The 10842-nt window shown below is 57.9% G+C and overlaps 1 protein-coding gene across 2 annotated transcripts; it reads right to left on the bottom strand.

The window, feature by feature from the left end:
* Positions 1-571: 571 nt before the first annotated feature.
* On the bottom strand, positions 572-9160 carry MAPK13 (mitogen-activated protein kinase 13). Of its 2 annotated transcripts, none has more exons than XM_025990813.2 (12): positions 8851-9160; positions 8002-8131; positions 6742-6800; positions 3642-3750; positions 3431-3460; positions 3001-3048; positions 2771-2885; positions 2568-2639; positions 1754-1833; positions 1410-1488; positions 1121-1316; positions 572-909 (listed from the first exon to the last, which is right to left on the bottom strand). In XM_025990813.2, exons 1-12 carry the CDS (start codon positions 8967-8969, stop codon positions 615-617), a joined length of 1332 nt encoding a protein of 443 aa, XP_025846598.2. In that variant the 5' UTR covers positions 8970-9160; the 3' UTR covers positions 572-614. The 2 variants fall into 2 exon arrangements, with proteins under 2 accessions (XP_025846598.2, XP_025846599.1); XM_025990814.2 differs by having other exon boundaries at positions 1140-1316; positions 8851-9042.
* Between the last annotated feature and the right edge of the window lie 1682 nt (positions 9161-10842).

Genomic DNA, 10842 nt, shown 5'->3' with positions numbered 1-10842 from the left:
GTTCTGCAGCAGAGCCCAGGGCCCCGGAAGGGGCCCCTCCCTCGTGGCCATCTGTAGGGGGTTAAATGGTGTCCTCCCCAAATTTGTGTCTGCCCAGAACCTCAGAATGTGACCTCATTTGAAAATAGGGTCTTTGCGGATGTAATGAGTAAGGACTGAGATGAGGTCATACAGGATGCGACGAGCCCTAAATTCAATCTCTGGTGTTCCTATAAGGACAGGCGAGGACGGACAGAGCTGCACGGAGGCCAGAGGGCCATGGGGAGCCAGCGACCGGCCTGGGCACACCAAAGGGGCCAGGGGCCACCAGAAGCTACACAGAAGCCAGGAAGGATTCTGCTCTAGAACCTTCAGAGGGAACATGGATGGCCCCGCCGACGCCTTGATTTCGGACATCTGAATTTCGGGACTGTGAGAGAACACAGTTCTGTTGTTTCAAGTCATCTGGTTTGTGGTGATTTGCCGCAGCAGCCTTAACAAACCAATCTGCCATCAGTGCACAGACCCCTGGCCCGGCTCGGCCCACCCCTCAGCCCCGCTGTGGCCCCAAAGGAAGGACCCCACACGTGGGCAAGCCTCCAGATGTTTTAATGTGGCTCGTTCGTTGCTATCAGTTACTTTGTCCCACCAACATCTCTGAATTCTGCAGCTACGAGGCCTGTTTCCTGCCCCAGGACAAAGCCCCTCTTCTCCTCCGCCTGAAAGGCTAAAATCCCAGAAGGACTGGGCCTGTCGTGACAAGCAGATCTCATCCTGGGGGCAGTGTATCTGGCAGGGGGTGCCTCGAGGGGGTCCCTGGGCTCAGCCAGGGGTCTGGCTAGATAGATCACTGCAGCTTCATGCCGCTCCGGCGCCGTGAGTCCTTCCGGGCAATGGGGCTGAAGTTCACGATCTCCTTGTAGATGTGCTCTGCAAAACACAGGCTGGCTCGGGGCGGGTAGGGGCTGTGGAGCGCGGAAGACGGCCTCCCTCCCCCGAAGGAAAGCGGAGCAGGAGTGGGCGCAGGGAGAGAGAAATGCACGCAGGAGACCGTGTCTGCTCCAAGAGGAGCTCCGGGAGGGCAGCGGGCAGGCTGAGGGCGGGCACAGAAGCAGGGGGAGCAAAGGAGGGAGGCCCGTACCCAGGCCTCCAGCTCTTACGCTTCCATTCATCCACCGTGAGTTTCTCATGTTCTAAGGAATCATTAAAGGGCTGCGAGGCCTCTGTCTCCTCCTCAGGGTCTCGGAAGGGTTCAAAGAAAGGGTGGGCGAGGGCCTGCGAGGCCGTCAGGCGCTTGTCCACGTCCAGCTCCAGCATCTTCTCCAGCAGGTCTGTAGCTGCAGCGACAGAGAGCACCTCACATCCCAGGCCTGGGAGAGCCGCCCGCGGGGACGAGGGCGGGTGCCCGGAGGGGCAGCCCCAGGACTCACCCTGGGGGCTGGCGCGCGGGAAGAGCTGAGAAAAGTCCTTCTTGGGGCTCTGTGGCAGGGCCTGGATGTAGGATTTGGCCTGGAAGACAGAAGAGTTGTGAGTGATCCCCAACTGTCACCCCCTCAGGCCTCAGGCCTCAGGGTATAGGGCAGGGACTCCAGAAAAGCCCCAGAGCTGGGCTGATGGCTCAGGTCAAAGTCCAAAATGGGATGAAGGCCAGAGCACCTGCCAGGGCAAAAAGGAAAGGATGGGTAAACCCTCCCTCCCAAAGGCCCAGAGCCTGCGTGACCCCTGGTTAGCCAAGTGCACAGCCGAGGCTGGTCTAGACCCATCTGCCACTCACTGCTTTGTCGTTCAACTTCTGCACAAATTCTGCACCCGGGACCCCGGTCACTTTGAGGATCTGGGACAGCTGGTCTAGGTCTTGGCAGCAGGTTAAGGCTCGGCCTCATTCTCTGCTGGTGGATCGGGGCTGCCCTTCCTGGCGCCCTTCCATCACTCCCACCCAGGCACTGGGGCAACCATCCAGGCACCAGACATGCTCCCAGGAGGGGGTGCAGGTCTCTGGGAGGCTTCCCACCTGCCAGGCTGGGTTAGTGTCCTTCCCCACAGATGCTCCCGGATAGGCCGCCTTCCCAGCTCCCATCCCAGCTGGCCTCCATCTCTTTGTCACCTTCCCCCACCCTCAGGCCAAGGTGGGCAGCGCAGATCCCACATATGCCCCTCAACGCCCACACAGCACACGCGGCCGCTCAATTAGTACGTGTGGTGCCAAAATGTGAAGTATTTTCTACATGGTGGTAGAATGGCAGGTGACTGCTTTCCAGCAATTCCCTTATCTGCATTTTAAAATTGTTCTACAGTGAGGGGCGCCTGGGCGGCTCAGTCATTTGACTGTCTGACTCTTGGTCTCAGCTCAGGTCTCATCCCGGGGTCGTAAGTTCAAGCCTCACATTGGGCTCCATGCTGGGCGTGGAGCCTACTTAAAAAAAAAAAAGAAAAGTAATCAAATCATATAAATAAATAAAATTGTTCTACAGCGAGCGTGTATCACTTTCCCATTAACAAAGAAAACGAAAGAAAGAGTGAGATTTAATAAGGTGTCTGTTGAAGGAGTGAATCCCCAGATAGAGTCTGGCTTTTCCAGCAAAGGATACAATCTTTCCCCTTGAACAGAGTTTTTCCTGTCAGCATCTCTGCCATGATGCAGCCCACAGACCAGATGTCCACTGCAGAGGGAGGGGGGAAGCATCACCTGGACCAGCTGACCTCGCAGGCAGTCAGCCCAGAGGAACCACAATGGCCTTTGAGGGGCTGTCAGGGAAGGCCTCTGGCCCTCCCTGGGTGGCTGGCCACTGACCAGTCTGGTTGTAGTGCATCCAGCTGAGGATCACCTCAGGGGCCCGGTACCAGCGGGTCACCACATAGCCGGTCATTTCAGCATCCGCATGCCGGGCCAGCCCAAAATCCAAGATCTGTGACTCAGGGGACACAGGGAGAGAGTTGCTGCGGACAGAAGCAGCTTCTGGGGGCTTCCAGGGGACGGGGGCCCACCCTGTGCCCAGGCTGACCCTGCCCGCGCCCACTCACCTTCAGCTCGCAGTCCTCGTTCACGGCCAGGTTGCCCGGCTTCAGGTCCTAGATGAGGGAGAGAGTGAGCACTGGGCTGAGAGGCTGAGATGGGAGCTTGTCCCCCTCCTCTTTCTGGGTGTCAGTCTCCTCGTGTGTAAAATGAGGGCTGGACCGGGTGTCCTGTTGGGCCTGTCCAGCTCTAAAATATCCTTGATTCTTGGAGCTGAAACACCTAGCTCAAGGCTCGCTTTGTTTGTAGCATCCAGAAAGTTCCCCAGAACACAGCATTCTTCTGAGCAGGGCCTTTCTGGGCCAAGGCTGGGTCTGAAAAATCCATATTCCAGGCTCCAGAGGATTTTCGCCTCCCACTCCTTTCCTCCTTCCTGACTGTGGAGAATCCCTTCAGGGTGGAGGAGCCTCGGAGGACCATAGAAGACAAAGCACTCACCCTGTGGACGACCCCAGCTGAGTGGATGTACTGAGAGAGAGAGAGAGAGAGAGAGAGAGATGAGTCCAGCGGCCAGCTTTGATCCCGAGTGCTTCAGGCTGGCTCCAGACTCCTCCACCCTGTCCCACTGTGCTCTCCCAGCCCCCATGGCCTCAGTTCTCCACACCAAGGCACCACCCACCCCCCAGCCACCTTCCCAGCCCCCATGCACCTTGAGACCCTTGAGCATCTGATACACCAGGTACTGGATCTTGTCTTCACTGAACTCCATCCCCATGATCTTCTGCAGGTCTGTCTGCATGAAGGGCATCACCAGGTAGCTGCAAAGCACAGGAGCTTCGTGACAGTCCCCAGGCCCACCCAGCCCCGGTCTGAGCTCGGAGGAGGCACAGGGGCTGGGGCAGAACAGACAGGCCTCAGGGGCAGCCTCTGCCTGCAGTCACCAGCCCCTCCAGGGCCACGGCCAGCCAGACCCCCACACGGGCCCCCTGGCTTCTGGCTTCCAGCCTGGCTACGCTGGCTGCCCCATTGGCAGCACTCTGGGCAAGCATTTCAGCTGGAGCGTGCCCAGGAAAACCAAATGGAGCTGTGCTCCCTCTCTTCAAAGGTGCCCTCTCCTCGCCCTCCTCCGCGCCCCACAGAAAGCTGGAGCTGTGACTTAGAAACACCTGCCAGCATTTCCTTCTGCTTCCGTCCAAACGTTTTCTCCCCCAGAGGGTCATGCCCAGGCTGGGAGAGCTCCACAAACAGCGAAGAACGTCTGCCCTTCCGAGAAGGCGGTAATCAAACAACTTCCAGGAGGACAGGAGGAAGGAGTAGCTGAGCCACTGCGCTCTCCGAAGGGATTGCAAAACAGGTCAAGGTCAGCAAAATATAGCTGTTCCCGAAAGTAGTAATAGCAAAGTCCAGAACAAAAGACGATAGACTTAGAAAGGACTATTTACCAAAAAAGAAAAAAGAAAGGATATGGTGGAGGCCGTCTATATGAGGCTGTGATTTCCTTTTTTTTTTTTTTTTTTAAGATTTTATTTATTTACTTGAGAGAGAGAGAGAGAGAGAGAACACTCTGGAGAGAGAGCACTAGGGAGAGGGAAAAGCAGCCTCCCCGCTGAGCAGAGAGCAAGACTGACGTTGTAGTGACTCAACCCCAGGACCAGGGATCATGACCTGAGCGAAGGCAGACGCTTAACCCACTGAGCCACCTGGGTGCCCCACACCTGTGATTTTCTGAAGCTTTCTTCTCTCTGATCATCCCATCTCCCCCACGGGGACCCTGCTCCATGCACAGCCCTCCCCAGTGTCGTCCTTCACCTCCACATGGACCCTGGTTCCTTCTTCTCTGCTGACAAATTTGCTGAAGTCTTGCTGTGCTTGAACCGCCTTGCCTTGACTTGTTTGTTTGAATAACCACCCCTTTTACCTCTTTCCCTCCCCAACCGAACTTCTAGAGAGAGTAGTCCATACCTCCCAACGCACTGCCTTAACTTCCAATCCCCTGACAACCTGATGCCTGCTCCCACCCCTTCAAACTGCTCGAATCAAGGTCACTGAGGGCTGCCCAATATACACACCCGTGCCTCCCTTGCTTCCTATGGGACCTCTAGCAAAATCGGACACTCCCTCAAGATTCTCTGTTGACCTCTTAGCAGCAGCACATCATGTTCCACCCAAGCTCAGATCCCCCGGAGCTCCACATTTATTTGCAACTGCTGATTAAACACCTCAACACTGATAAGCTCCTCAAAAGTCGTGTCCCAAATGGAATTTGTTATGTGTCTCCCAAGATCTGTTCTTCTTCTACCTTGTATTCCAGGCCCGAGCCTGGCTTCCTGACCTACGCCCCCCTCCTGGCCACTGCATCTCCCAACAGATATGACCTTTAGATTTAGATGGTCCTATCTCCTGATGGGCCTCAAGTCTGCTCTCGGCCTCCCATCACCCCTGCCTTAGTTAGCTCAAGGTCTGGGTCTGGGACACCACTCACCAGGCTTTCTCTGCTCCTGGAGCTGCTCCCTGCTTTTTCCCTCCTGCCAAAGTATAACCCCAAATCTGATCTGTCCACATCACCCCAATGTTCGAAACCACCATGGACTCAAGGCTGCCTATGGATTAAGTCTGAACTCTTCCAATGACCAAACCAGCCGCTGGTCTTCACTAGCCACATTGAACCCACCAATATTCCCCTAACAGTCCCGGCTCATGCACTGTGGCCTTTCCTTTGTCCACACAGTTCCTTCCACCTGAGATGCTTCCCGCACCTTTACCTCCAGCAAACCCCTCCTCATCTTTTGGGGGCTGAGCCCCCCGAGGCAGCAGGCAGTCCCCAGCACCAACCACACTACTGTGACTATGCATTTAGAAGCTGTACTCCCACCCTGTCTGGGGCCGGGGGGAGGGGGAGGGCTGGTCCACTTTAAATTCCCAATGCTGGGGCTCCCTGGGTGGCTGAGCGGTTTAGCACCTCCCTTCCACCCAGGGAGTGGGTGATCCTGGAGTCCTGGGATCAAGTCCCACGTTGGGCTCCCTGCATGGAGCCTGCTTCTCCCTCTGCCTGTGTCTCTGCCTCTCACCCTCTCTGTGTCTCTCATGAACAAATAAATAAAATCTTTAAAAAAAAAAATTAATTAATTCCCAATGCTAAGCCCCATAGCTGGCTTTAGAGGAAAAAAAACAAAACAAAACAAAACCTTCCTTCAAAATCACCCCATTAAATTTAAAACAAAAGCATCCTAAGCAGGGACCTTCGGCTGCATCTGAAATAAGGATGGGGGAACAAAAGGAAAACGAATCCACCTTCCCAAAGGTTTCCTACGTTTTAAGACCAGGCACTTGGGGAGCAAAGCCATGCATTTAACAACTATAATCAACTACTGATTTCTGGTTCTGTGTGACTCTGTCAAATACCCCACCAGCCAGAGGTGGCCGGGACTTCCTGATCCTTGCTTCCTGCCAGGAAGAGCCCCAAGGTCCAGACCCACACCGAGGACCCTGCAGAGTTACGAGGTAAGTTGGTACAGATGCTGTGAGGACTGCCAGTGAGGTCCTGGCTGGGATGACAGAGGGCAGTTAAGTGCAGCAGCTGAACAGACAGTTCTGGTCAGGCAAGCACCCCACAAAGCCCCCCTGCCTGCCTGCCTTTCTCTCCATCCCCAGCTGAAAGAATCTCCAGAGAGCATCACACATGGGAGGCGGGTACAGCCGGAACAGGAGGCCCTGCCCAGAGAGAGAGTCTGGGCTCGCCCCGCTGGCTCCCAAGCAGAGCAGCGAGTGAGGCCTGTGAACGCCCCGGAACGCAGTGCAGCCCGACTCACAAGTCATGGAAGTTGCGCAGGGAGGAGGCTGGGGTGAAGACATCCAGGAGCCCGATGACCTGGGAAAGAAGGTTGCCAGTGAGGCTGGGCAGCACCACAGCCCTCTCCCCCTGTCCCTTGCAGCCCCAGCTGCACCCACCACCACCCACACTCTCTGAATAACCATCCCGGCAGGAGGTAGGTTCCCAGCCTTCTGGGGAGCAGAGAAAAGGGCAGAGGCAGAAGAGGAATCCCCTTAACTGGGAGGGAGCTTGCAGGGCACAGTGATGGAATGTCAGGCTGGGGAGAAGGGGAGGGGCCATCCCTGTGTCTACCACCCCCAAGTCTGGGGTTCAAGGTAGGCCTGCAAATTCACCCTCCACTCAAGCAGGGAACCACAAGTGGTGAAGGGAATCAAGGAGGGAACAAGGCCTGGTTCGGAGCCAGGGGCAATGTCACCCTGGTGGGGGGTGGGGGCTATGGGGAGGGGTTTGCTGAAGAGGGACAGGGCTTCCTACTTGCCTACCATATTTTGGAATCATTATTTTACCAATCTACGTATCCTGGAGCAAAGCCCAGTTGTTAGGCCCAGCCCTGGGGCCCTAGTCTTCCCAGGGGTTTCTAACAGACAGGATCTCCAGTGGTTATGCACTAAGGCCTGGTGCCAGGCTGCCTAGGTTCACATCTCAGCTCTGCCACTGACTAACCATATAACCCATTAGTCTTTCTGTGCCTCAGTTTCCCCTCCTGTACATGGAAGTAATAGTACTCCACTCCCGTGATATTGTGAGGATTCACAAGTTAGTTTACGCAAAGCTCCGAGGACAGCACTTGGCACATAGAGGGCTCAAGGAACCCTGGTTGTCGTTAGCAGAGCCATGTGTGGAAGCCACAGTAACCAGGATGCTGGGCACCCTAGCTCTGAGAGCTAGAACGAACTACGAGGTTCCTCCGTGTGCATTTCCTTGTAATGTGAAACAGTAAGTTTGCACCTCACAAAGTTCATTTTGCTCCACTGCCAAAAACACATTTTGCACCCTTCCTGGAAGTAGGCAGGGCAGGTCCTGGCACCTCATTTTAATGAAGTGAGGAACAGGGGTGGGAGGGGCAGGGAGGAGATTCCCCTTCCCCTGTTCCCCTCCTGAGCCATCTGTACTCTCACGGCCTTCTTGCCATCTCCCCTACACTCAAAAGTGGGGGAGGAAGGGTGCACCTAGTCAGGACGCTTGGGGGCCCCGCCCCCGCCCGCTCCCACCCGCCGGTCCCCCAGGCCCAGCCTACGTTTTCATGCTGCATGTGCTTCAGCAGCTGCAGCTCTCGGTAGGCACGTTTGGCAAAGATCTCAGACTGGAAGGGCCGGCTCAGCTTCTTGATGGCCACCTTCTCCCCGGACCGCTTGTCGATGGCACAGCTGCAGGGCACGGGCAGAGGTCCCGGGGGCTGTGGCTTTCGTTCCACGCCAGCAGCCCCCACACCACATCCTGGATGGCATCTCCCAGGCCACTGCGGGGAGCCCAGGCCATCCTCACCAAAATCCCTCCTGGCCAGCAGGCTGGGCTGCGCCCACGAGCTGGAGCTGCGAGGTGAGGGGGCAGCCCCCAGTGCCCTCGGGGGCCGCAGTGACTGAGAGGGGTGCACTGCGCCGGGGCAGACCCAAGTTCATGAACCGGATCCAGAGCCCGGAGGGAAGCTCACTCTTTGCACCTTGGCAAGTCGCGCTTCTCCCTCTTTGGGTCTCGGTGTGCCCACTTGTAACCCGGATGAACTCTGGGGTCCCTTGTGGGATTCAAGCGCTGGGGACCCAGACCCCCAGTCCTAATTGAGCCCCGGAGACCCCACAAAGCCGGTGAGAACAGTGAGGTGGCGCCTGGAGTGGCCGAGGCCAGCTCCTGCCCCAGCCTGAGGCCCGTGGCCTCCTCCCGTCCCGGCTCCAAGCGCCGCAGGCACAGCCCCAGGACCCTGGGCCTGCCCCCCCCCCCAGGTGCGCGCGCGGCCCCGAGCGCCCAGCAGGGGCGGGGGCGCCCCGAGGCGGTCCGGGAGGGGGGGGCGCGGGCCCGGCTCGTCGGGAGACTCCACCCGCCCCCGCGCCCGCCCCCGCCCCCGCCCCCGCCCCCGCGCCCGGGGTCTCACCACACGGCGCCATAGGCCCCGCTGCCTACGTGCGTGGGCGACACGTAGGTCTTGGGCAGCTCCCAGGCGGTCCCGTGCACGTCCTGCCTGTAGAAGCCCTTTTTCCGGGTGAAGCTCATCCCGGGCGCCCGACGTCGGCGGCCCCAGCGCGGCGCCTGCGATCGCCGCCCGCCGGCTCCCTGCCCGGTGCCGCCCGCCGCCCGCCGCCCGCGCCTCCCCCGCGCGAGGGCGGGGCCCGGGCCCGCGGCGCGTCCCACCTGCCGGCTCGCCCAGGTGCGCGGGGCGCGGCCACGCCGGACCTGCCCACACGCGGGGGCCCGGCCGGCAGGTGAGCAGCGCGGCGGGAGCGGGTGCTGGGGAGGCCCGGGGGGCTCCGGCCGGGGGCGGAGGCGGGGAGACAGGGCTCCGGGGCCGCGGCCCGAGACGGGGGGCGGGGGGGGCTTGCGCGGGGTTGGTGCTGGAGCTGGTGGACACGATCTTGGAGAAACAAAACCCACAACTTTTGATTATGGCAAGTTGCGAAAAGGTACGAAAGTAGACAGACGAGACCGGTGATTCCCACGTTTGAACGTGCCCTGAATCCCCTGGGACTTGTGTTTGCTTAGAAAGACCGGGGGGGGGTCCCGGGGGGATCCCGGGGCGGGTCCCGGGGCGGGTCCCGGGGCGGGTCCCGGGGCGGGTCCCGGGGCGGGTCCCGGGGCGGCTCAGCGGTTTAGCGCCGCCTTCGGCCCAGGGCGGATCCAGTCCCGCGTCGGGCTCCCTGCGTGGAGCCTGCTTCTCCCTCTGCCTGTGTCTGTGCCTCTCTTTGTGTCTCTCTTGAATAAATAAATAAAATCTTAAAAACAAAAACAAAAAAAAAGAATGCAGACTCTGGCCCAGTTGATCTGGGGCGGAGCCAAGATTGTGCATTTCGAACCCGCTCCGGGTCAGAGACTCTCGGGACCTCACTTTCTGGCGATCGTGACCCCAGCCCCGCAGCTTCAACAGTTTTATCAACCCTTAGCTGATTTTTTTTTAAATTTCTTTCTTTCTTCATGAGAGAGACACAGAGAGAGAGGCAGAGACACAGGCAGAGCGAGAAGCAGGCTCCATGCGGGGCGCAGACGCGGGACTCCACCTCGGACCTCGGACCTCGGACCTCGGACCTCGGACCTCGGACCTCGGACCTCGGGATCCCATCCCAAGCCTAAGGCAGACGCTCACGCGCTGAGCCACCCAGGCGTCCCTACTCTCAGCCAGTTTTGTTTCCATCATTTTGAAGCAACACCAGGCATCACATAATTTCATCCATAAATATTTTTTGTGTCTCTAAAAGCTAAGGACTGCTTTTAAGACATAACCACAATGTCATTTTTACATCAAAATTACCAACAGTGATTCTATAGCACCAACTTTCCAGTCCAGGCCCAGATTTCCAATTTTGAACGTTTTTTTGCTGGCATCCTAATGCCCCATGAGGGCAATGACGGGCCAGGGCCTTCTGCCACCTGTGTCTGGTGGCTGATTCTGTGCTCATATTAAATCACGGAGGCCTCCCAGAAAGGGGAGTGGGGTGGGACAGAGAATGGCCACAAGAGGTCCTCATGCCTGGCCTGCCCTATCTGACCCTTCACTGGCCCAGGGAAGGGGTCGTGGAAGGGGTGGGGACCACTCACTTCACTTAGTCAAAGGGAGAGAAGAGATCTTGAAGAAGGCAAGGAACTTGCTTGTGGCCCAAGCCCTGGGGCCTGTGGCCCAAGTGTTGTTCAGCATCAGGCACAGTCTGGAGACCACTGCAGGACGGGGGCGGTGCGGGGATCCCACAGAAATGCCCAGCAGGCATCACATTCCGGGACCCTGCCTTATTCATATCTGGCACACAGTAGGATGTCAAAAACTGTATTAAGAATGAATGGAGGAGTCGGCCCATCCAAAGTGGCAAACTATTTACTGAACACTTGTGTTTGCCATGTGCCAGTCATTATTCCAAGTGTTTTACATATACAACTCCCT

This window comes from Vulpes vulpes, chromosome 1 (genome assembly GCF_048418805.1).
Source record: "Vulpes vulpes isolate BD-2025 chromosome 1, VulVul3, whole genome shotgun sequence".
NCBI lineage: Eukaryota > Metazoa > Chordata > Mammalia > Carnivora > Canidae > Vulpes > Vulpes vulpes.
This window is presented reverse-complemented; position numbering and strand designations above follow the sequence as displayed.